The sequence below is a fragment of the Numenius arquata genome, chromosome 6 (assembly GCF_964106895.1).
Source record: "Numenius arquata chromosome 6, bNumArq3.hap1.1, whole genome shotgun sequence".
NCBI lineage: Eukaryota > Metazoa > Chordata > Aves > Charadriiformes > Scolopacidae > Numenius > Numenius arquata.
In genome coordinates, this window is record NC_133581.1 from 1,466,698 (window position 1) to 1,488,789 (window position 22,092).

At 64.6% G+C, this 22,092-nt stretch overlaps 4 protein-coding genes across 9 annotated transcripts; 1 reads left to right on the plus strand and 3 right to left on the minus strand.

The window, feature by feature from the left end:
* The first annotated feature begins 1,004 nt into the window (after positions 1-1,004).
* Positions 1,005-3,759, plus strand: AIP (AHR interacting HSP90 co-chaperone). Of its 3 annotated transcripts, none has more exons than XM_074149226.1 (6): positions 1,005-1,194; positions 1,329-1,508; positions 1,977-2,165; positions 2,304-2,480; positions 2,579-2,720; positions 2,837-3,759. In XM_074149226.1, the coding sequence occupies exons 1-6, from the start codon at positions 1,096-1,098 to the stop codon at positions 3,040-3,042; spliced, it is 993 nt and encodes a 330-aa protein (XP_074005327.1). In that variant the 5' UTR covers positions 1,005-1,095; the 3' UTR covers positions 3,043-3,759. The 3 variants fall into 3 exon arrangements, with proteins under 3 accessions (XP_074005327.1, XP_074005328.1, XP_074005329.1); XM_074149227.1 differs by having other exon boundaries at positions 1,087-1,194; positions 2,331-2,480; positions 2,837-3,707; XM_074149228.1 differs by having other exon boundaries at positions 1,094-1,194; positions 2,579-2,712; positions 2,837-2,840.
* A 289-nt stretch (positions 3,760-4,048) lies between these two features.
* Positions 4,049-15,757, minus strand: PITPNM1 (phosphatidylinositol transfer protein membrane associated 1). 2 transcript variants are annotated; one of them, XM_074149207.1, is made up of 23 exons: positions 15,680-15,757; positions 14,562-14,776; positions 14,359-14,480; positions 11,679-11,900; positions 11,256-11,570; positions 10,898-10,993; positions 10,654-10,761; positions 10,489-10,550; positions 10,153-10,397; positions 9,697-9,886; positions 9,456-9,563; positions 9,177-9,328; positions 8,701-8,879; positions 8,194-8,364; positions 7,825-7,974; positions 7,591-7,739; positions 7,400-7,510; positions 7,049-7,165; positions 6,676-6,824; positions 6,411-6,560; positions 5,871-6,054; positions 4,968-5,096; positions 4,049-4,848 (listed from the first exon to the last, which is right to left on the minus strand). In XM_074149207.1, exons 1-23 carry the CDS (start codon positions 15,755-15,757, stop codon positions 4,582-4,584), a joined length of 3,669 nt encoding a protein of 1,222 aa, XP_074005308.1. In that variant the 3' UTR covers positions 4,049-4,581. The 2 variants fall into 2 exon arrangements, with proteins under 2 accessions (XP_074005308.1, XP_074005307.1); XM_074149206.1 differs by having other exon boundaries at positions 9,171-9,328.
* A 659-nt stretch (positions 15,758-16,416) lies between these two features.
* Positions 16,417-17,533, minus strand: CDK2AP2 (cyclin dependent kinase 2 associated protein 2). Of its 3 annotated transcripts, none has more exons than XM_074149245.1 (4): positions 17,242-17,533; positions 17,045-17,145; positions 16,820-16,952; positions 16,417-16,680 (listed from the first exon to the last, which is right to left on the minus strand). In XM_074149245.1, exons 1-4 carry the CDS (start codon positions 17,324-17,326, stop codon positions 16,613-16,615), a joined length of 387 nt encoding a protein of 128 aa, XP_074005346.1. In that variant the 5' UTR covers positions 17,327-17,533; the 3' UTR covers positions 16,417-16,612. The 3 variants fall into 3 exon arrangements, with proteins under 3 accessions (XP_074005346.1, XP_074005344.1, XP_074005345.1); XM_074149243.1 differs by having other exon boundaries at positions 16,613-16,680; positions 17,045-17,169; positions 17,242-17,326; XM_074149244.1 differs by having other exon boundaries at positions 16,613-16,680; positions 17,236-17,326.
* A 1,823-nt stretch (positions 17,534-19,356) lies between these two features.
* On the minus strand, positions 19,357-21,681 carry CABP2 (calcium binding protein 2). The gene is made up of 8 exons (XM_074149231.1): positions 21,436-21,681; positions 21,108-21,194; positions 20,865-21,020; positions 20,727-20,757; positions 20,491-20,625; positions 20,278-20,387; positions 20,049-20,196; positions 19,357-19,932 (listed from the first exon to the last, which is right to left on the minus strand). Exons 1-8 carry the CDS (start codon positions 21,679-21,681, stop codon positions 19,907-19,909), a joined length of 939 nt encoding a protein of 312 aa, XP_074005332.1. The 3' UTR covers positions 19,357-19,906.
* Positions 21,682-22,092: the final 411 nt, after the last annotated feature.

Sequence of the window (22,092 nt, forward strand, 5' to 3'; positions counted from 1 at the left end):
CCCCGTCCCCCCCCCCCTCCCAGCCTCAGCAGGGACACGGCGTCGGCATCGAACCGCCCGCGGCTCCCCGGCCACCTGCGGCCCTACCGATAACGCCGTGCTCAACCACAGCCGCATCTGCCCGTGGTGACGCTGCTGATGGGGGGGGGGCGTGGGGGGGACATGACATGGAGCCAACACCGGGAAGTGGCTGGGGGGGGGGCTGGGGACGACACCCACCTGGTTCAGCCGGGACCGAGCACCCCCCAAAAACAGTGGGCGCGGGGGGTGGAAAGGAGCAGGAGCTCCCTCGAGGTCCCGGTTGCATTTGAGGACAAGGACGGACGGGGCCGAGCCACCGACGGCGGAGGGACCTGGTGGGATCCTTCGGTGCCAAGCGGCGGCGGTGGCCGTGGCCTGGCCGGGATTGGTGGGACAGGGAGCGGGGCAAGATGATGGGGGGCGGGAAGTGGGGGGGGGTTGGTGTTGAAAAGCTGCAGCTCTGCAAGCCCAGGCAAAGCCACCACAAAGCACAGAAACGGCCCCAAATTTTGATGGCGGTGGAAAGGCGTCACCCAGGATGTCCCCCAGTGGCGGAGCACGCACACACCGGGGCTGCCTGAGCCCGCTGCCCACACACGGCCACCGGGGAGCCGCCGGGATGGAGACCCAGCCGGGGCTGGCAGGAGGGGGTGTCCCTGGGGAGTGAGGTGACCCTCACCAGGGACACCGGGGACATCCGGGACACTGGGGACATCTGGGACATCCGGGACACTGGGGACACTCCCCCCCGGGGTCCTTCCACAGCCACGGCCGAGCTTCACGGGAGGTTTTTATTCCGGAATCCTTCCCACGGGGCCCCCGGGAAGGGTCGGGGATAGCGGGAAGCGGGACGCGCCGCCGCCTCCGGTGCCGGAAGAATGGCCCCGCCCACTACGCGTAACCCCGCCCGCCGATGGTCTGGCCACGCCCCCTGCCCCGGAGCTTCCGCCCCCCGCGGTGCGCCCTCCCCGCCGGCAGGGGGCGCGGCGGCGGTGAAGGCGTCTCTCCGGAAAGAGCCGATCTGTCGGCGGAGGCGGCCGAAGGGCGGCGGGGCGGGGCGGGCCGCGGGGGACGATGGCGCAGCAGGTCGAGCAGCTGCGGGCGGACGGCGTGCACAAGGAGGTGCTGCGGGAGGGCACCGGGCCGCTGCCCGACTTCCGCGACGGTACCAAGGTCAGAGCCGGGACCGGGACCGGGGTTGGGGGGGGGAGGGAGGGGGGGGAGGGAAATGGACGAGGCGCGCATGCGCGTTTCCCCCCCCCCCCGCCGGTCGCCATGGTGACGGCGCGGCCTTATCTCCCCCGCAGGCCACCTTCCACTACCGGACGCTGCGGTGCGGGGATGAGGAGACGCCTCTGGACGACAGCCGGGCGCGGGGGAAGCCCATGGAGCTGATCGCCGGCAAGAAGTTCAAGCTGCCGGTGTGGGAGGCGGCGCTGCGAACCATGAGGCCGGGGGAGCGGGCCCGTTTCCGCTGCGACGCCAAGGTGGGCGGGGGCGGGGCCGGGGGAGGAGCGGAGGCGGCGGGGGGGCGTGGTTTTGATGCTGAGGTGGGCGTGCCTTGATGCTCGGGGGCGTGGTTTTGATGCTCGGGGGTTTGGTGTGCGGATTCAGGGAGGCGTGGTCCGCGCTGGGGGGGCGTGGTTTGTGCTTAGGGGCGTGGTTTGCTACTCGGGGGCACCATGTATGGGCTCAAGGAGGCACGGTCCGTGCTTCGGGGGGGCGTGGTTTTCCGCTCGGGGGCGTGGTGTGTGGCCTCAGGGAGGCGTGGTCTGCCGTCAGAGGGCGTGGTTTTTCTACTCGGGGGCGTGGCCCACACCCACGCGTGGTGCAGGGCCCTCGTTGCACCCTGGTGCCAGGGTTCGAGTCTGGGGGTGGGGGGGGTCCCGGTCCCCGTCCCCCCTCCCCAGCCTTGGTGTGTCCCCAACCCTGTGCCACCTCCTCCCGCCCCGCAGCACGTGGTGCTCTACCCGCTGGTGTCCAAGAGCCTGCGCAACATCGCGGCGGGGAAGGACCCGCTGGAGGGGCAGCGGCACTGCTGCAGCATCGCCCAGCTGCACGAGCACTACTCCCTGGGCTATCCCGACCTCGACGAGCTCCAGAAGAACCCCCAGCCCCTCATCTTCGACATCGAAGTGCTCAAGGTGAGGCACCAGCCCTGGGAGAGGCAGCTGGGCCTCTCCCCCTCCTAGCCATAGGCCAGGGGGAGCTCAGGGATGGCCACCAGCACCCACCCTGGCGTGGGGCTGGGGCTCTGCCCTCATGACGGGGGTTGCCGGCAGGTGGAGGCACCTGGCTCCTACCAGCAGGACCCGTGGGCCATGACGGATGAGGAGAAGCTGCAGGCCGTACCCCTGATCCACAAGGAAGGCAACGAGCTATACCGGCAGGGCAAGGTGCAGGAGGCAGCTGCCAAGTACTACGATGCCATCGCCTGTCTCAAGAACCTGCAGATGAAGGTGGGGCTCCCCGAGGCTCTCTCTGGGGTGCACACAGGTCTCCCCACATCCCTGCCGACATGCAGGGCTCGGGAGCTTCCCCTCATTCTCCCCTGCAGGAGCAGCCCGGTTCTCCGGACTGGATCGAGCTGGACCAGAAGATCACACCTCTGCTGTTGAATTACTGCCAATGCAAGCTGCAGTGCGAGGAGTACTACGAGGTGCTGGATCACTGCTCCTCCATCCTCAACAAGTACGAGGGTAAGGAGCCACGCGAGGAGCCCGGCCGGCTGCGGTGGGTGCCGGTGGGGTGAAGGGGGTACCAGGGAGGGTCCCCCCCTCCTCGCTCCACCAACCCAGGAGTTCTCTCCCTGCAGATAACGTCAAAGCCTACTTCAAGCGGGGGAAGGCCCACGCGGCGGTGTGGAACGTGGCGGAGGCGCAGGCTGACTTTGCCAAAGTGCTGGCCCTCGACCCCTCGCTGCGTCCCGTCGTCTCCAAGGAGCTGCGGAGCCTGGAAACCCGCCTGCGGGAGAAGGACGCCGAGGACAAGATCCGCTTCAAGGGCATCTTCTCCCAGTAGAGCCCGTGGCCGCAGCGGAGAGCCCGACGCTCTCTGGACAGGTTCTTTTAGATATTCCACATGTGGAATGTTCATGGATGTTTATTAATGTTTAATACAAATTTTACTTATTTGAAGTCATTTGAGGTGGCCCCGGGAGCTCGCCACGGCCCGGTGACACGGCAGTGCACTTCAGTCGCAGTATTAAGCAGGGTATAGCCACGGCAGCGCACAGTTGAAGCGCAATCGAAAGGCGAAGCTCCTCGCTGGGCTCAGGCTACGCTCATTGTCACGCCAGGAAGGGACACGTGGGGTGACGCTGAGCTCAAGCCCGCTGCTTTCTGCCGAGTTCTTTTATTTTCTTTGATGTTTTTAATACTTCACGTTGGGCTGAGCCACCCCGCCTGGGGTTGGCCGAGCTGTTTATGGCCACGGGGGCTGCGGTTCCAAGCCTGGGCCCCGTCTCTTACCCCGTCATGCCTGTGCTCCGCGCCACGTCCCGCATCGTCACTTCCCAAAAGCTGCTGCTATCATCCCGAGCCGGTGTTTCCTCTATGACTACGTCATGATGTCAGCGCCGTAAATATTTTCTATAGACTAACTTGCTCGTTATTGCTATCTATATAAAACTCTGGTCGTGTTATGCCAAGATAAAGAAAAGTAAAACTAGTCACGGGCACCTGGTCACTTAGAAAAACGGCTGTTAGAGGTAAATGAGGTAAAACAAAGTTTTTTTTTAAAAAAAAAAAAAAAAAAACAGGGAGCCTGGCAAGCCCTGGCCCTGAGGCCTTGCAAACTCGCTGCAAAACCGAGCCCTTGCTTGCTGTAGCCAATCGCTCCCCGCACCATGGATGTTTTATAGCTGCTAAATGACTGTTCTAAGGGGGAGAGACTCTCCCACAGACGGTGGAGAAGCAGCTCTAACACACACACACAGAGACACCCCAAAGCCACCTCCCTGTGTGACACCGTGTCCCCGGGCCTGGGGTTTTGCCGGTGGGTACAGAGCGGACACGGGGGCCCCGGTGCCTCGTCTTTACATCGCTTTATTTCACAACGAAACGAAGAGAACAAAGGAACCACTTTTGAATCCTGGCCCTTCTCCTGCCCCACGGCTGGCAACACCGCACGGAAATAAATAGGTGGGGAGCAGGGAGGTGCCGCTTGCCCTGGGGCATAGCCACGGCCCCCCCCAGCGCTGCCCAGGGACAGATGACCCCAGGGGGCAGCACACTGCATCCCCGGGGAGAAATCCCCCTCCCCGGGCACTGCCCAACAGCAGCTCTGCAGCCCCAAAGGACCAGAGGGGATGGGGCAGAGGGTGGAGGCAGAGCTAGGGGGCAGGAGGGGGGACATGGGGTGGCTCAGTCCGGAGGGGATGGCTCCAGCACCCCAGGGTGGCTTGAAGCGCTGACTCCTGGGTCCCCACAGTCTCAGGGGGACCCAACGCCCTCGTCTCCTTCCTATCAGCTTGGGGCCCATCGCAGGCTCTGGCCCCAGGTGCTCCCGGCTGGGAAATGAAGGCTGCAGCGGAAAGGGGGGACGGTGGCTGTGCCACCCTCACTCCTCACCCTCCAGCTTGAGGCTGACGCTGCGGGGCTTGGCCCGGGACAGCCCAGGGGGTGCCGATGGGGGCCCCCCGTCCCGCTCTGCCTGGCTGGAGCCCCGCGACCGCAGGAGCTGGCTCTGTTTGCGGAGGAAGTCGACGGGCGCCGGGCAGCCATAGGTGCCTTTGCCCAGCACGGGTCGCGGGGGTCCCTTGGGGGAGTGGGCCAGGGCTGCTGCCTCCAGCTGAGCCAGGTGGGCTACGTAGCCCTCGGAGAGGAACTGCAGGACACACGGACAGCGTGAGCTGGCCACCCCAGCCACAGCATGCTCCTGCCACCCTAGTAGGGTCAGCAGTTGTCCCCTGCAGCCCCAGCCCGTCCCCAGCCCCGACACCATACCTGGCACTGGTTGTAGAACTTCTTGACGGCCCGGCCCACGATGTAGATGTGCGCTGGTGCGAGCCCCAGCGAGCTGTAGACGGAGACATCCTTGGTGGAGCCATAGCCAGCGACGATGGTGATCTCTGCCTGTCCACGGAGAGGAGCATTAGGGCAGGGAGCGGCACATCCTACAAGGACAGCCACCCCCAGGGGATGGGGACTGCCACTCCCAGGAGACGGGGACACCCTCGCTTTCTGAGGGATGGCTGCAACACCCATGGGCTGGAAACCACCCCTCTGTGCCCTGAGCAGGGTTCTAGAATCATGGAATGGTTTCGGTTGGAAGAGACCCTGAAGAGCATCTCATTCCAATCCCCTGCCCTGGGGAGGGACACCTCCCACCAGAGCAGATTGCTCCAAGCCCCCTCCAACCTGCCCTTGAACCCCTCCAGGGATGGGGCAGCCACAGCTTCTCTGGGCAACCTGGGCCAGGCTCTCACCACCCTCACAGCAAAGAAGTTCTTCCCCACATCTCATCTCCATCTCCCCTCTTCCAGTGTCAAACCCTCCCCTCTCCTCCTAGGGCTCCCCTCCCTCATCCAGAGTCCCTCCCCAGCTTTCCTGGAGCCCCTTGAGGGACTGGAAGGGGCTCTAAGGTCTCCCTGGAGCCTTCTCCAGGCTGAACTCCCCCAACTCTCTGAGCCTGTCCTCACAGCAGAGGGGCTCCAGCCTTTGTGGCCTCCTCTGGACCTTCTCCCACCGAGTCCTGGGACAGGGGGTCAGTGCCAGCTCTGCCCTCACAGTGTGATCTGGCTCCAAGTATCTCTGCCTGCAGCTCCACTGACCCACGGGACAGAGGGACACCCCTCCACCACCACCACCACCAGTGTGTCCCCACCCTGCTGGTGTCCCTGTCCCCACCTCAGTGCGCAGGCTCTGGAGGAAGGCAGCTTTTTGGCGCAGGGGGTCGTGGGTGAGCCCGTCGCAGAAGGAGACGGCGCCGTGGGGGAAGTTGTGCTGGGAGAGCCAGGCCACCACGCGGTGCTTCTGCATGTCGGGGCGTCCGGTCACGTAGATGATCATGTAGCCCGAGTCCTGCCAGTGCCTAGGAGGGGACACACATAGGTGCCAGGAGCCTTTGTGGGGACAGTCCTGCCACCAAGCATCTCCCAACACATCACACACAGCTGCTGCCTCCAAAACCTTCCTCCCCACAGGGATTTTAGCGAGGCTGGGTGAACAGCACAGCTGTGGGGTATCACAGCAGGCTTCAGGACCACAACTGGAAGCAGCCTTTCTGCACCAGCACAGAGATGATGCGAAAACCCTCCAGGCTATGCGAGATCCCCCAGCTCCTCCCCATGAGGGCAGCCTGCTCCGATGCCCCCGCTACCCCAATCTGGTTGTCACCACACCACGAAAGGAGGGTCGGGGTGTCCCCACCACGAGAAAAGCACCTACCGTACGACGTCGACAGCCCCCGCACGCACTTTGGGGTCGCTGCCCATGATGGAGACGCTGGCAGTGAAGGAGCCATCAATGCTGAACACGACTGACTCGGTGCCCCGGGCCACCACCGTCAGGTATGCTTCAGCATAGCTGTGGTCCCCCCTGGGATGGGAGAACAGGGAGGCTCAGCGCTGGCTCTGTCACAGAGGGGACCAGTGGCCCTCTGCCAAAAGAGCTGGAGGAGGAACCGAGGTGACACTGCACACCCGCAGCTCACCTGACCACCATGCGCACGGGGTAGATGCCGATGGCCAGAGCCTTGTCCGGAGGGATGGTGAAGGTCAGCCGCCCGCTGCCACTTGTCACCTCAGTGCCATAGTACAGCCACTTCCCCGACAGCGGCTGCGTCATGATGTAGATGTCCACCTGGGAGAGGGAAAAGGGCTGAGCATGGACTGAACCTCCAGATCCTGCCACGTCCCCCAAACTACAAGTCCTTATGACCCTCTCCTCCCATCCCACAAGGTCCTTTGGGGTCCTGTTCACCACATCCCTTCCCCTGCCATTGGTGACACCAGCCCCGTGCCCCCTCCTGGACATGCCCACCCTGTTTGATGGGGTCCTGGTGGCACCCATGAGCCCAGCGGTACCTTCTCCCCAGTCAGTGTCACCACATCCAGGGGTCCGTACATGAAGCGCCCACTGAGGACCTGCGCTTTGCCCTCACACACGATCACGTCGCAGGCCCGGTGGTTGGCCGTCACGTTCTGCAGGGACATGGGACACTCAGAAACCTGTGCCGGGGCAGTGGGTGGCACCCGAGGGGACACACGGGCCCCACCGGGCTGTGGGACCATCCCAGCAAGTTCCTGGCAGACGGAAGGAAACCCTCCCAGCTGCATCGCCCCATGGCTGGGGGTCTGCCAAGGCACCTGGGGACAGCCAGAGCCTGGTGCTGCCCCGGCAAAGGGTTGGGCTCCCAATGGCCACTGGGCACGTACCCGGATCTTCACTTGGGTGCGCTTGCGCTGCCACTTCTCCCGGGGGATAGCGGGGCTGTAGATAGAGCTCTCCTCGCTCTCCGCCGGCTGCGGCTCCTCTTTCTCCATCACCTAAAGAGCAGCACGGCCCCAGCTCAGCCTCCACCAGCCCACGGCGAGCTGTGCCACCCGCCCCACCATGCCCGCCCTACTTGGCGCAGGATGAAGGCCACCACGTCAGAGGACTCCCAGTAGCTGGCATGGAAGAGGTGGGGCAGGGTGATGGTGGGGAAGGCAGTCAGGGCGTCGGGGCAGTAGAGCGAGTAGTCGATGCGCTTGGGGCCCCACCAGCGCTCCAGGACTGCGGGGAGAGCAGGAATGAATCCGTCCCAGGGCCTCATCCCAAGGTGCCAGCATGGGATGGGATGGGCAGGGATGGGGCTTACTCTTGACGACTTCACTGGTGCTGGCAGGAGTGGGGGCCTCCGCCGGCTCGTTGCCCCTCCAGAAGCCGCCGAAGCTGCCAGTGGGGGTAGGAGGGGCAGCCATGTCCACCTCGGGCAGGAACAGGGCAGAGTGCATCTGCAGGGCCTCCGCTGCAGAGAGGGACAAGTGAGGCCACCCAGATCCCCCTGGGGACACCAACCACCCTGGGACCCCCCCTTCAGCATAGCCCCAAAGGAGTGGGCAGGGCTTGCACATTGCTTTCCCTGCACCCCAGCAGTGCTATAGGTGCTCTGGGTACCCCAACATGATGCCGGAGCCCCCAGTACACCCCAGGGTGCCCGGGACCAGTCCAGTGGGGGGCCACTCACCCAGCAGGGAGGAGGTGCCGTCACCCAGAGGGTACTTCTGGTAGCGGGGCACGCTGAGTGGTGGGACAGCGTGGAAGGCCTTGGCCAAGAGGGGCTCCAGGCGAGAGGCGCAGGGGTCGGCGGCGTGGAAGAGGTTGTAGATCTGCTCACAGGCAGGACGCAGCTGGGCCACTGGGGCAGAGAAGGGGGGGTCAGGGCTGCCCAGGCTGCGTGGCAAGGAGCCTGGTGGGGACAGGGACAGGGCACGAGGGCTGGCGGGCACAGGGCAGCGCAGCCGGGAGCTTGGTACCCCCAGCAGGGAGAAAGCAGAACCCAGCAAGAGGAAAGGCTGGGGAGGCAAACCCAGGACACCGGAGACAGCCGGGGGACAAGCTGGGGCTGGCACAGAGCAGGGAAGGGGAGGCTCAGGGATAGACCAACACGCAGGCATGCAAAGGGCTCAAAGCCAAGCAGGGCTCTTTGGGGAGGGGGTTGGGGGCCAGCACCACGGCTGGCAGGGGTCCTCACCATCCAGAGCGGGCATGACGGTCTTGCGCAGCGCGAGCACCAGCCCCAGCGGGGAGCCAAAGAGGAAGAAGCCGGATACCTTAAATTCGAGGCGGGTACCGGTGCCTTCTGCCCCGTCCAGTGCCGCGGTGCCACTCCGCGGTGCCTCTGCCTCCAGTGGGGCCTCGCTGGCCTGCAGGCTGGGACAGCGGGGCCGGTGGGCTTGGGGAGGGACGGCATTGCCCCGTTCCCACCAGCCCAGGGGCAAAGCTATGCCCAGCACGGCCCCGTTAGCCCAGGGGAGCTGCTGGAAAGCTGGGGAGCTCCAGCAAGACACCCCCGATGCGGGCTGCCCCCATGCAATGCTCCTTCCCAGGCTGGTGCAGATGGGAAATTCACCTTTTCCATAAAGCAACAAAATTAGTCGGGAGATCAGCAGGGCTCCCGCAGGGACGGGTCACGGCACCGCTGACCGTCCCCCTTGTTCTCACCTGCACGAGGAGCTGTGATGGTGGCTGTCCTCCTGCTCCCGGCAGGGTGGCTGTGTCCCCGGCTCAGGGCTGGCCTGGCCAGACCCCGTTGCTCCATCTGTGCCATCAGCCAGCGGGTCCTTGCCACCGCACAGCTCGGGGGAGATGGGCTCTGTGCTCTGTGGGGGGAGAGGCAGCAAGCACCCGGCCCCCATTTAGCCACCACTGGCACCCTCACCCACCCTGCACCCCAGCCCCCAGGGGCAGAAACCCCCTTTTCCACCCTCTCCGACCAGTAGCACTCACCAGGCTGCCACGGCGGCTGCTGCTGCGGCTGCCCCCTGAGCCCCCCCGGCTCTGGCACAGCGCATCAAAGCCCAGGATGCCACCCACGCAGTCCCCCAGCAGCACCACCTGCGGAGAGCATGCACACGTGACTCGGGTGAGGAAGGACAGAGCCCCCAAACCCTCCGCACAGGGTAGTGCGGTGGTCCCCAGTGGACCCAAGCCCCAGCCAGAGCAGATCTTTCCCCAGATCCCCTCTCACCTGGCCGCAGAAGCCAGCTCCCTCCCCGGAGTGCAGGAAGGCGCTGTACGCCTGGTTGGCACGAGCGATGACAGCACCCACGGCGTGCTGGTAGCTCCCCGAGGAGGTGGCCAGCAGCGGGAGGGCCGCCAGCGGGATGTGGTCCTGGCTGCTGGACAGGCTGTCCCTGTCGTGGCTGTAGGGACTGAGCCTGAGAAGAACACGGTGGGAAGGGTGAACGGGGCTGCCCGGTGTCCCCATTTCATCGCATGACACTTGCTTACCCTGCAATGCTTCACCAGGAGTTATCCCCTTTCCATCCCGTCCCATCCCCTAGATTCCACACCAGGAGAAGGAAAGTCCCCTCTGAAGTCACCACCTCCACAGTCCCCTCCCGCAGCCCTGGGGTGGTTTTCCAGGGGGACAGCCCCCTCCTTGCCCCATGGAGACCCCCAGAACACGGCGCTGCCATCGTACTTGGAGACGAGGGCGTAGGCGGCGGCGCAGATGGGCGGGCAGGGCACCAGGCGCAGCGCCACATGCCCCAGAGCCTCGGGGAAGTGGACGCGGGTGACAGCGTCGAAGGTGGCCGCCAGCGTCTGCACGTCCGCCTGCTTGGAGCCCGGCTCACCCGCTCCCTGGTCCAGGATGTTGCCACTGTGGAGGATGAGGAAGAGGGCGTGGATCCGGCATGCCTGCGCCGTGCTCTCCGATGAGACACCCTGCAGGAAGAAGAGAGCTGCCATCGGCACCCATGCTAGGTCCAACGGCCAGGGGGCATGGTCCGAGGGAGGGGACAAGTGGGGCACCCACCTCGGAGAAGCCGGTTGCCCCCAGTCCTTCACCATCCACCTTGGAGGTGCTGGGTCCCTCCCCTACAAGCACATGACCCCGGTGAGTCCGGACGGGGCATCCAGATGGGGATCAGGCCCCTCCCAAAACGCCCACACCAGGGTTAGGGGCCCCCCCCACACTCACCCAGAGCCTCGTCCAGCTCTGCGGGCCGCTCCAGCGTGTCCAAGAAGTCATTGGAGCTCCACTTTGTCATCTCCTTCGCAAAGACCTCGTCGCTGTCAGACAGGTCCTCTGCGGCAGCAGGGAGGGGGCGGTGGGTGAGAAGCCCACGAGGACCCCCCCCATGAGACACATCCAGCCCACCCCAAGCCAGTGACTGGTCCCTGCCACCGAAACACTGAACCACGGGTGCTGCCCCTCGTCATACCGTGGGCATCAAAAAATTCCTCTTCGGAGCTGTTCTCGGAGTCACGGGCGATGTTCTGCATCCGCCACTCGGACAGGCTCTGAGGAGATACTCCCCCTGCCACCGGCATAGGGTCAGCACCCAGAGCCCCCCCGCAGTGAGACCCCACTCCTGTCCCACAGCTCCCCCCTGCTCCTGCATCCAGAGCTCCCCTGGGAGACCCAGGACCACCCTCAGGGCACCCTGAGACCCCCCCAGGAGACCCCTGGGGCACCCAGGCAAGGGAAAAGAGGATCCCCTGATGCATCTCCTATGGAGAAGAGCAGCTGCCAGGGGGTTGGGGGTCCCCATCCCACCCACACAGGACCTGGTCTCTCACCTCCATGCTGGGAAGAGTAGGAAGACCGGGAAGAGGTGGACCACTGCTTGGCAAAAGTATCATCAGGAGAGGCGTCAGATGCCCCCTGCACCTCAGCCCCCTCCTGCCCGCTGGCACCCCCTGGCTCCGGCCGCCCCTCTGGGCTGGGCCCAGCAGTGGGGGGTTCTTCGGCCTCGCCACACTTGGCCATCTTCTGTGCCAGCATCCTCGCTGTCTCCTCCTCCAGCTGCCGGATGTCCTCCATCGTCAGGTCCGTCCACTCGTCCTGCCAGCACCAAGCCTGGCGGTGGGCGCGCAGCATCACCTTTCGCAAACCTGTGATGGGGACATCACCCAGCATTGCCCCAGGGGTCCCCAAACCTGCTCTCCCCTCCTCCAGCGGGGCCGACGATCAAGGGCTCCCCGCTGCTGCCCCGCACTCACCCACGTCGTGGATAAACTGCTCGATTTTGGACTGCATCCCCCAGTAGCGGAACTCCACCTTGCAGAGCTTGTAGGCGCACATCAGGGGTCCGCTGGCGGTCGCCTCCAGCCAGTCGTCCCCCAGTGGGCCCCGGCCAGTCTTGGCCGAGTGGTAGAGCTTGGGGTCCTCCTCGGGCTTGTATTCCCCAGGGGAGATGGGGTCACGCACGATATCGATGGTGTCTGCGGGGAGAACAGCGTGCGTCACCCCGTGGTGCTCAGCAAGGGGACGCGGGTGACCCTTTGGGCAGGAAAACGGGGAAAACCACCCAAAAATCAGAGGGGCAAATTATTTCCACAAGCCGCGCACCCAACAGCCAGTATCAAACACCCTCCATCCTGTGTTTGTAACATCAAAGGCACCCATGGGTGCCCCCATCCCTGCATGGGGGTCTGATCCTGTGCCCCACGGAGTGGCGCAGTGTGGCTGAAAGAGGCACTGGGGGTGGCGGGGATGGCGGGGAGGGGCACGGAGGCGGCGAGGCGTGCGAAGAGCCGGGGCTGACACACATACGCGCATTAGCCAGGAGATTTGGCAGCTGGGAGAGTGGCCCCGGCGACCCCGGGGGACGTGGGGGCTGGTGCCGAGGACAGCCGGATGAAGCAGCTCGGAGCAGTGGTGAGCCTCGCCACCTGCCCCCCCCGAGACCGCAGGGGACCCTGATAATGGGGCATGGAGCACAGGCAAAACTGCCATGCGACCCAGGAGGAGCCCCCATAAAGCTGGGGGATGCGATGGCAATGTCCCCCTCTCCCCAAATGGGGGTGGCCTCCCCAAAACTGGAAGGGGGCTTATGGATGGCACCCAGGAAAAACATGATCCAACAGACCTTGGGGGGGGCCATTCGGGTCCAACCCTGTGCAAAGTCATCTGCAGCTTGGCTGCTCCAGGCCAGCTCCCTCCAGCCCGGTCTTGGGGGAGATCTTAGGGAGGTCCCAGGGCACCCCACTGGCCCCCAGGACCTTCCTACAGAGCTGTCCCCAGTCAATCCCCCAAGCCTGTCTCCAGGCTGTGCCAGACCTCATGCTTATTTGTCCCCATTGATGCGCCCGAGGTGCCCATTGGCCTCTTCTTCCAGCTTGGGCCAAAAAAAAGGGGGAAAAAAAGACTTGTAAGACTCAGAAAACAAGGGACAGTTGCAGGGCAGGTGCTCTGAAGTGGGGCTTTTCCCGTGGTAGGGAGCTGAAATGGAAAGCGCCACAACCCCTCCAAGCCTCCCCTGCCTGCAAAACACACCAGGGGGTGTCCAAACTGTGTGGCGAACACGAGCTCTGAAATCAGGAACCAACGGGCTGGCCGAGCATCTCGGATAGCAACACACCGCGGGCGGCAGTGAGGCGCGGGGACAGGAGCTGCCGGCCCCGAGCAGCTCCCGGCAGTGTGACTCGCACGAGGACCGACGGCTCTGTTTGCTTTCATAACCGGGAGAAAATTGGCCAGGAGGCTGTTATCCCCGTGGGTCACCCCGGCAGACAGACCACGTTACTCCCCTGCCCTTTGAAATGTGAGATTGGGTTTAAATCTTGTGGGTGACACGGGACACCGGGGTGAGAGCGAGAGCTGGCAAAGAAAATCCCAGCGGGGTCTGCGCCGGGGTGAGTTCCACCCCGGTCCCACTCCCCATGGGAGGCAGCAGCCACCCGAGACGCAGCGTGTCCTGCAGAAAGCCCGTGGGACAGGCACCGCAGCGGGGGGAAATCAGGCAGGGCAGCAAGCAGCAGGCACAGGGCCATGCCCTCCCTGCTGTGCACTCAGCCCCAGTCACTGCCTGGTGGTGGCAGGGGCAAAATTTGTCCCCCCAGGCCCAAGCCACCGGCATCCCGGCCGGACATCCCCGGTGCCGCAAGAACCAATGAGAGAAATAGGTCAGATGAATCATTTCCTCCGAGTGCCTATTTTAGGCCTCCATTTTAAGAGGCAGCGCGTCACGCTCTGCACTCCGGTGCCTAAAACGACCAGATCAACATCGTCAGGAAAGGGAGGCCGCAGCGGCTGGGGACAAAGCCACCAGCGAGGGAGGAATCCCACCCCAGGCTCCTGGCTCTGCCTGCCGATCTCCCCAGCAAGCTCTCCAGCCTGGACCCGGAGAGCAAACTGGAGCAAAGCCCTGGGGAGCAGGGGAAGCAGGACAGAGAGGGATAAAAATGGGGACACGCTGATCCAAAACACACAGCGCAGGTTCCCACGTACACCCTGGAGAGGGGCTGGGAAGACAAAGTCATGCCAGACTGCGTGGGACAGAGGCTGGGATGCAGGACAGGGACGCGGAGAGGGGAGCACGCTGGCACCAGGAAGGAGAGGGCTGCACACAAATATACAGGCAAGGGAAGAAGGTGAAGGATGAAATTGTCCCCCAAAACATCTTTAACACAGACTCCAATTCAGCAGCGCTGCCAAGGGAGCAGGCAGGGAGCTCAGGGCAGGCAGCTTGGGGTACAGGCACTTTCCCCTGCCAAGTTTCCACCCCGTAGCTACCCCCAAAACAGCAAAAAGAGCAAAGCTGAGTGTGTTGCAGACGCCGAGCCCCTCGGGCACCGCAGCACACCCACGCACCCAGCCTGGGGAGCGCCGCGTGGGAACCCTGGCAGGTATCAGGTCCCGCTCATCACCCCCAGCCAGCCCCGCGGCGGCCGCACGCACCCAAAATTCTCTGCCTCTTCTCAGCCGCGCTCAGGTTGAAGATGTTAGTCTGCTGGCCCCCGTCCGGCCGGTAGTACGTCTCGATCTCGATGGAGAACTTCTCCACGAAGGGGCAGGTGTACCTAGGGGACGTGTGGGGATGGGGATGAGCCCAGCGGCACAGCCGGCCCCACAGCCCACCCCACATCCCCACCGGCTCCCACCTGGTGCGGGTGTAGGGGTAGGCGTTCCAGGATTCCTCCTCCACCTGCAGGGCAGCCTTGGGGAGCAGCGCCCGGAACCAGCTGGGGATGTGGGAGCCCACATGGTAGATCTTGTGGGTGTACTGGCCGCTGCCGCCGGGGCCGTCGCTGTAGGGCCGGTTGGCCAGGATCTCCACCCCGCTGCCCTCGCCGCTTGACTCCTCACGGCTCTTCTTCTGCGGGGAGAGCTGCCGGGTGAGCACGGACACCCTGGCACCCCCTAACCCTGCAACCCACACATCCCCAAAGCCTGGCACCTTGCAGGCCCCTGTACCCTCCGCAACCCCTGGTCCCTGTGTGGTGACACCTCCAGCCCCACGCATGCTCCCGGGATCCCCTGCTCAGCTCTGTGTCCTCAAACCCACTGAACCTCAGTGACACCCCTGCACTGCTACCCATCCCTTGGGGTCAGCCCCACAGCCCCCTGCAGCCCCCAGCTTCATGCTCAGCCCCACAGCCCCCTGCACCCGCCATGCTCAACCCTACAGCCCCCTGCACCCCACAGCTCCCAATGCTCAGTCCCACAGACCCCTGCACCCCCTCAGGCTCCATGATCAGCCCCGCAGCTCCCTGCACCCTCCAGCTCCCCACGCTCAGCCCCACAGCCCCCTGCACCCGCCATGCTCGACCCTACAGCCCCCTGCACCCCCCAGCTCCACGCTCAGCCCCACAGCCCCCTGCACTCCCCAGGCTAGGCCCCACAGCCCCCTGCACACTCTCAGGCTCCACGATCAGCCACACACACCTCACAGCTCCCCATGCTCAGCCCCACAACCCCCTAACCCCACAGCTCCCCATGCTCAGTCACACAGCCCCCTGCACCCCCTCAGGCTCCACGCTCAGCCCCACAGCCCCCTGCACCCCCTCAGGCTCCACGCTCAGCCCCACAGCCCCCTGCACCCCCTCAAGCTCTACACTCATCCCCCCACCCTCCTGCACCCCCCAGCCACAGCCTACTGCTCCCCCTCAGTCTCCATGCTCAGCGCCCCCGCCCCGTGCCCCCTCAGGCTCTGTGCTCAGGCCCACAGGCCCCCGCACCCCTCAGATCTCCATGCTCAGCCCTCCCCCCCCGGCCCCACCTGGATCATGTAGAGCTGGGCCACCTGGTACTCCTCCAGGCTCATGGGCAGCAGTATGTGGTACTCCTTGATGAGCATGGCGGCGGGGGGCAGCGCCTGCGGCGGGGGTCGGGGGTCGGCCCTCAGCCCGGCCCGGCCCGCTCCGCCGCTGCCGGGCCCGCCCCGCTCCCATGGCAACGCGCCCCCCGCCCGCTCGGCCCCGCCCGCCCGCCTTCGGCTTCCCTCGGCTCTTTCCGGCCACACTCGGCTCCCTTCGGCTCCGCTCGCCCCCGGGGACTGCCCCCCCACGCCCGCCCCGGCCCCGGCCCCGGCGAACCTGCGCTGCTCCCGACCGGCCGTGACATCACAGCCCGTGCCCGACGGCCGTGACGTAGGGGGTGTGGGGGGTGCGTGACGTCAGAGACGGGAAGGCGGCGAGCGCCGCTGCACGGGCATTCCGCGTGTGCCGGCCCCCCCCCCCCCGTCCGCCAACAGAACCGACACGGGGGCTCGGAAAAAAAAATCTGTTATTTATTTTAAAAAGCCCTTTTTTTTTTTTTTTAAGTGTTAAAAGAGGGTTTTGCTCATTCCCGCACCTCTTAACCCGGGGCACGGCTCCAGGACTAACCCCCCCACGCCCTTCCCCGGTGCCCCCGGTACCAGCCGCAGCCCCCGGGGCACCGAGACACCCCCCGCCCCCGTGTCCCCCCTGTCACCACCGTGACCCCCCCCCCGGCACCCACCGCCCGAGGCAGAGTCCCAGCCACGTCCTTTATTTATAAAAACACGCATTTATAAAGAGAGCAGAGAGCACGGGGCGGGGGGGGGGGGGGGAGGAGCGGAGGCAGCACGGCAGCACCCTCCCCTCTCCCCCCCCCCCCCCCTCCCCGCCGACACCGGAGGGGGGTCCCGGGGCAGGGTGTGAGAGGGGGGGGTCCCGGTTGACAGCAGCCGTTACGTGCGGGCGTTGCGCTCTGTCTCTGCCAGGCACTCCCTGACCAATGCCCGGGCGTGGATGATGCCTGCGGGGAGAAGCAGAGGGGACACCCCACATCAATCCCCCCCCCGCCCCAAACCCCCCTCCACGGTGTCCCCCATCCGGGGGGAGAGGAGGGGGGGGGGGCTGCCCGGTGTCCCCGTTTCCCCCTCTGCCGCCCCTACCCCGCTTCAGCCGTTCCATGGCGCTCTTGCTGCCGGCGTAGGTGGGCCGGATCTCCTTCCCCATCTCCTCGATGACCGAGAGCAGGTCGGTGTAGGTGCTCTGCGAGCCCGGTGCCCCGGGGGGCTTCATCGCCTGCGGGAAGGGGGACACGGGGACGGACACACCGGAGGGGGTGAGGGCCGCCGCCGCCCCCTCCGGCTCCGCCGCCTTCCCCCCGGCCTCACCTGCACATAGCCCATGGACGGCGGCCCGAAGTCATTGAAGAGGGGCCGGAACGGGGCGGCGGCACCGGGGACGGAGCCGGAGGGCGACGGGACACTCGTGGCTACGGGAAACGGAGGGTGACCGGCTGCCTCCCCCAATCCCTTCCCCGGTATCCCCCCCCTCCTCCCCGCCTCTTCCTCCCTTCCCCAGCCGTTACCGGGGGCTGCGGGCCCCGGCGGGGCCGGGCTGGCGCTGGCGGCTCCGGGGGTAGCGGGGGCGGGAGCGATGGGCTTGTAGGACATCCCCGACGGCCGCCCGCCGCTCCCGAATGGCTTGGAGGGCGGCGGGGGTCGGTGGGCGACACCACCCCCTCCCCCCCGACCCCCCGTCGGTTGTCCCCGCCGCTCCTCAAGCCCACCCGGACCCGCGAAGAGCGGCGGCTCCGGCACCGGTAGCGGTTCGGCTGCGCAGGCCCCACCGCGGCCTGCCCTGACCCGGCCTCCCCCCCGCCGCTCGCCGTGATGACGTCTGAGCGTGCCGACGTCACCGCTCCGCCGCGCCCCTCCCGTCACCGTGGAGACGCAGGGCGTCGGCCCCGCCCCTTCCTCCTCCCCCTCCCTCCCCCCCGGTCCCCTCAGGGAATGGCGGGGGGAAACCGAGGGGGACTCCGCCGCTGTTCCCCTCGGTACCGGGCCCGGCCGGCCTCCCCCCGCCGTCAAGAGGAGCGGGGGGGATCCCCCACCCCCCCCCCGGAGGTGAGGGGGCAATGGGGGGGGGGTGGCTCCCCGCGGGGCCTGCCGGGGGTCGCGGGGCCTACAGGGGGGTCCCCGGGAAAAGACGCCTTAAAACGTTAAAACGTCCACCGGGGAGCGCCGGGCCTGCAGAGGCGCCTTAAAAAACTGTCAGGTAAAACGGTCATTTAAAACAAACAGAGCGAGAGAGGGTCCGCTCATCACCTCCCTTGCGGGTTAAATACGGGTGGTGGGAGCACTGGTGCTCCAAACAAAAAGGCAAAAAAAAAGCAAAAAAAAAAAAAGAAGCACAAAAAGGCTAAAAAAACTTTAAAAAGGGAAAAAAAAAAAAAAGAAAAGAAAAAAAAGAGAAAAGAAAAAAAAAAAGGCAAAAAAATCACACAGTCTTTAGTGCATACTAAAGTTTTAAGTTGGGAATTGCACCCGTTACAGAAAGCAGAAAAAAAAACAGGAACTTGTGTTTTAAGCCTCATTCTGCAGCATTTAGCCAACTTAAAAAAAAATTACTCTTGGATATTCATTTTGGCTTATGAATCTCTGAGGAGTTAAGGTTAATGCAGACCTGCATGAGAACCAGGAAGATGGAGGTGGGTCTGGTTTGGGTTTGTGGGTTGTTGTTTTTTTTTAAAATGTATTTAAAATACTTAAGATTTTCCCTTTGGAGTCGCAAGAGGTTAAGTCACTTGGTCACAAATGTATTTCTACATGTTTATAAGCAAATAAAAAAAAGAAATTTCCAACGATCTGTCCTTTATAACCAGGTGAGGGGCCTGATGGCTGCGGGCTGGAAGAGCAGAGCAGGTTGTTGAACCTCTTTAACACAAAGTAAACATATTATTTTTAGGAAGACCTGATTTCCTTTTAAATATCAACCAATCAAACGTTCATTTCCCAAATTTAAAACTACTATTTGCCATCAAAATTATCATTAACCAGTGAACAGAGACGTGGCGGAGGAAATGATGGTGAGCGGATTCTATTTAAATTCAACGTAAGGACAAAGAAAAGTCCGTAGGGAGAGTTTTTCATTTTAAAAGGGCAAAGAAAGATTGAAAAAACACAATTTTCAAGCAGCTTTGTGGAACTGCTCCACGCCTGTACCTGCTTCTTCATCGGTCATTTAAAACACTCAGCGGAGAGACTATGAAAGTAATCAAAGTTTGTCTTGATCAAAGCTCGGAGCCGTTAATAGAGAGCTCCCAAACTTTATTCCCCAGAGAAAATACTCGCTGACTCTAAAAACAGCATCCTACGAATTACACCAAATTCATTGTTTTCCAGGCAAAATTCACCTGTGAGGAGCACAAAGCCCGTCTCCTTCCGTGCCATGGAATCGGCCTGGTTTTTCAAATTTTTTTTCCAAATTATTGACTTTTGCCTGGCTGTTTTTACCTTATTTTTCACCCTAAGTGGGAGATAAAGCAGGATCTGTTGAAGCCAAAGGACAAACCACAGCCCGTAGAGAGAGTTTTTCATTTCCCAAGGGCAAAGATTGAAAAAAAAAATGTATAATGAATCCATTCGGACACCCCATAAACTGGGAAGCAGAGGATTTCCTTCACTTGCAGGGCACAAAAATTACTGGGCAGAGAATGGTAACGCTTTATTCCCGTCTTCTTTTCCCCAAGGGTGTCCTGGACGGAGCCCCCAGGAGTCTGCCCTGCCACCGGAGGGACAGAGCAGGGTCTGGGGTAGGTCTAAGCTCACGCCACGGTGACGGGGGACACCGGAGGGGCTCGGCGTTGGGTACAGGGGTCGAAACGGAGGCTGGAGGAACGAGCCTGGAGGGCAGGGGAGCAGTGTGTTGGGAGTTTTGGGGTGGGAAGGGGGACGGAAGAAGGAGATAGCAGAGATCAAGGTGATCTCGGCCGATGCCTGGCTGAGTCTGCGCCAAAAAGGGGCTCGGTGTCGGCCCCCGGTACCCCCACGCCGCGGTTGGACCTGGGCGGCCGACGGTCTCAGCACCTCCGAGGGCTTCATCCCGGGCTCGGGCGCTGCGTTGCGCCGGTACGGTACCCCGCCCCCAAAACCGAGGCCACCGGGAGCCGGGCGTCTCCTTCGTGGGGCCCCCCCTCTCCTCTCGGTAAGGCACGGCGGGGGGCTCGGGTCCCCTCTTGGCACGCACCGCCCTCAGCGCGACATCATCCGCACGAACTCTGCCACAAGGAGGATACGTAGGGAAGGGACATCCCCAATATTCCGCCCCCTCCCCCGGGGCGGGGGGGAACGTTCCCATCCCCCCGTCCCCCTCCCTTAATCCCCGTTCCCCTACCTTCAAAGTCCACCAGGCCGTCCCCGTTGAGATCCACGTCCTTGAGGATCTCGTCCACCTCCCGGTAGTTGAGCTGCTGCCCCAGCAGCTTGCGCATGGCCTCCCGCAGCTCCGCCATACTGATCTGCCCGTCCCCGTTGGTGTCGAACTGCGCGAGGGCAAGCGTGCCGGCAGCGTGCCCAGCCCTGGCTGTGTGTCCCCCCCCTTCTCCAGGTCCCCATCCCCTCACCTCACGGAAGGCGTCACGCAGCTCCTTGATCCCGATCATGTCCGCCGTCTCCGCCAGCATCTTGGGGCCCATCAGCTCCACGAAGTCGTCAAAATCCACCTTCCCCCCGGCTGCGGCGGAAGCCGGTGGGGGGGTCACCGGGGTGGGGAGGGGACAGGGATGGCTGGGGGGTGTCCCCCCAACCCAACCCGGGGCCCCCCCACCGCCACGTACTGATCTGCTGGGACAGCTCGATGAGCTCCATCTCGGTGGGCATGTAGCCCATGGTCCTCATGCACTCGCCCAGGTCCTTGTAGCTGATGTAGCCGTCGCGATCCTTGTCGAACTCCCGGAAGGCCTGCTTCAGCTCTGGGGACAGCGCGGTGACACCCCTGCCACCCCCACGCGCCCCCCACCGGGGCGAAGACCCCCAGACCCCCCCCCAACCTCCCTCTTCCTCCACACCTCACCTTCGATCTCTTCGGGCCGCAGCTCTCGGTCCTGGGAAAGAGAAAGCGGCAAGAGAAGAAAGAAGGGGGGGTCCTTCTCCCATGGTTCCCCCCCCGCCCCGGTAATAAATCCCGTGCCCCGGCGCGACGGGCACGTACCAGCTGGGTGATGGCGATGCTCTGCCGCAGGAAGATGCAGGCCGGCCCCACCAGCCCCTGCAGCACCGAGTAGCTCTGCAACGGGGGGGTCTGCGCCGCTTCCGCCCCCTCCTCGGGGTCCCCGGGGACGGGGGGGCCGGAGCGCGGCTTCCCGTCCTGCGGGTAGAGCCGGGTGTCAGCTCCAGGGGGGGGTGTCTCCTCCTGCCACCCCCCCCCCCCATGGTGGGTGGAGGCCAGCCTTACCTTGGGGAGCCTCCGCTCAGGGGTCTTGGTGCAGTTGCCCATGGCTGGGCATGCCTGGCCCCGGGGGGGCTGCGGTGGCGGCCGCGGCTGCGCGGGGATTTGAGGTTTTTATGGAATATCTGGGGATATGCAGGGCAGGCGCGGGAGGGGGGGGGAAGGGGGAGATCGGAGGGGGGGGGGGGAACACCGTGCCCGCGCATTAATCCTCCGGATTATTCCCTGCTCGGCCGCCTTGCTCCAGATGTGGGGAGCCACCCAGCTGTTCCCCCCCCCCCCCACTGACACCGGCCCCCCAGCCTCCCCGCTGCCCCTGCCCTACCCCCGTTACCTGCCCAAAAGCGGGGGGCAGTTGGGGGCCCGGCTCCTCGGTGGCCCACCGAGACTCCGGGGTGGCCGTGCCGGCGCAGCTGGGCCGGCTCACCAGGGTGCCCCCCTGCCCCCCAAGCCGTGGGGCCGGGCGGTGGCGCCTGCCACCTCGTTTACCGGGGCCGTGGGAGCGGGAGCCCCCCCGGTAGTTGGGGGGTGCGGGGCTGCCGCTGCCCCGCCGCTGTGGCCCGCGGAAGAGGAAGAACATGCCACTTGCCGCCCCGTCCCGCCGCTGGCCACCGACTCCTGCTCCCTCTCCCCACCCCCGGGAGCAGGAAACCAGATCCCCCGGGGATGCTCCCTCGCCGGGACGAGGACACCGGTGGGAGAACGTGTTCCCAACCCGGAGGGGGGGAGCGGCCGGGGGAGAGCGGGACCTGCCGAGGGGGACCATGGTGGAGCGGCGCGGTGCGGCCCCCCCGGGGCGCTGCGGGGGTCGGAGCGGGGCGCTCCGAGGGGCGGCGGGGGGGAGGAGAAGGGGGGGGGGGGAACCGGGCGCCTCCGGTTACAGCTCCCGAAACCCGATCCGAGCCCGGGAACGGGGCACGTGGCGGCGCGGGCGCGGCGCCAGTCTGGCCACGCCCCCCCGCCCTATGACCCCGCCCCCGTCGTGCGACCA

Coding starts and splice junctions, on each gene's coding strand:
- AIP (XM_074149226.1), top strand. CDS start 1,096: ATGGCGCAGCAGGTCGAGCAGCTGCGGGCGGACGGCGTGCACAAGGAG. Junction 2,166..2,303: donor TCGACATCGAAGTGCTCAAG/GTGAGGCACCAG, acceptor GGTTGCCGGCAG/GTGGAGGCACCTGGCTCCTA. Junction 2,481..2,578: donor TCAAGAACCTGCAGATGAAG/GTGGGGCTCCCC, acceptor TCTCCCCTGCAG/GAGCAGCCCGGTTCTCCGGA.
- PITPNM1 (XM_074149206.1), bottom strand. CDS start 15,757: ATGCTCATCAAGGAGTACCACATACTGCTGCCCATGAGCCTGGAGGAG. Junction 10,551..10,653: donor AGAGCTGGACGAGGCTCTGG/GTGAGTGTGGGG, acceptor ATGTGCTTGTAG/GGGAGGGACCCAGCACCTCC. Junction 7,975..8,193: donor CGGCACCTCCTCCCTGCTGG/GTGAGTGGCCCC, acceptor CCCTCTCTGCAG/CGGAGGCCCTGCAGATGCAC.
- CDK2AP2 (XM_074149243.1), bottom strand. CDS start 17,326: ATGTCCTACAAGCCCATCGCTCCCGCCCCCGCTACCCCCGGAGCCGCC. Junction 17,170..17,241: donor GCCGGGGCCCGCAGCCCCCG/GTAACGGCTGGG, acceptor TGGGGGAGGCAG/CCGGTCACCCTCCGTTTCCC. Junction 16,681..16,819: donor CATGGAACGGCTGAAGCGGG/GTAGGGGCGGCA, acceptor TTCTCCCCGCAG/GCATCATCCACGCCCGGGCA.
- CABP2 (XM_074149231.1), bottom strand. CDS start 21,681: ATGTTCTTCCTCTTCCGCGGGCCACAGCGGCGGGGCAGCGGCAGCCCC. Junction 21,195..21,435: donor TGCCCCCCGCTTTTGGGCAG/GTAACGGGGGTA, acceptor ATCCCCGCGCAG/CCGCGGCCGCCACCGCAGCC. Junction 20,388..20,490: donor CGAGCTGTCCCAGCAGATCA/GTACGTGGCGGT, acceptor CTTCCGCCGCAG/CCGGGGGGAAGGTGGATTTT.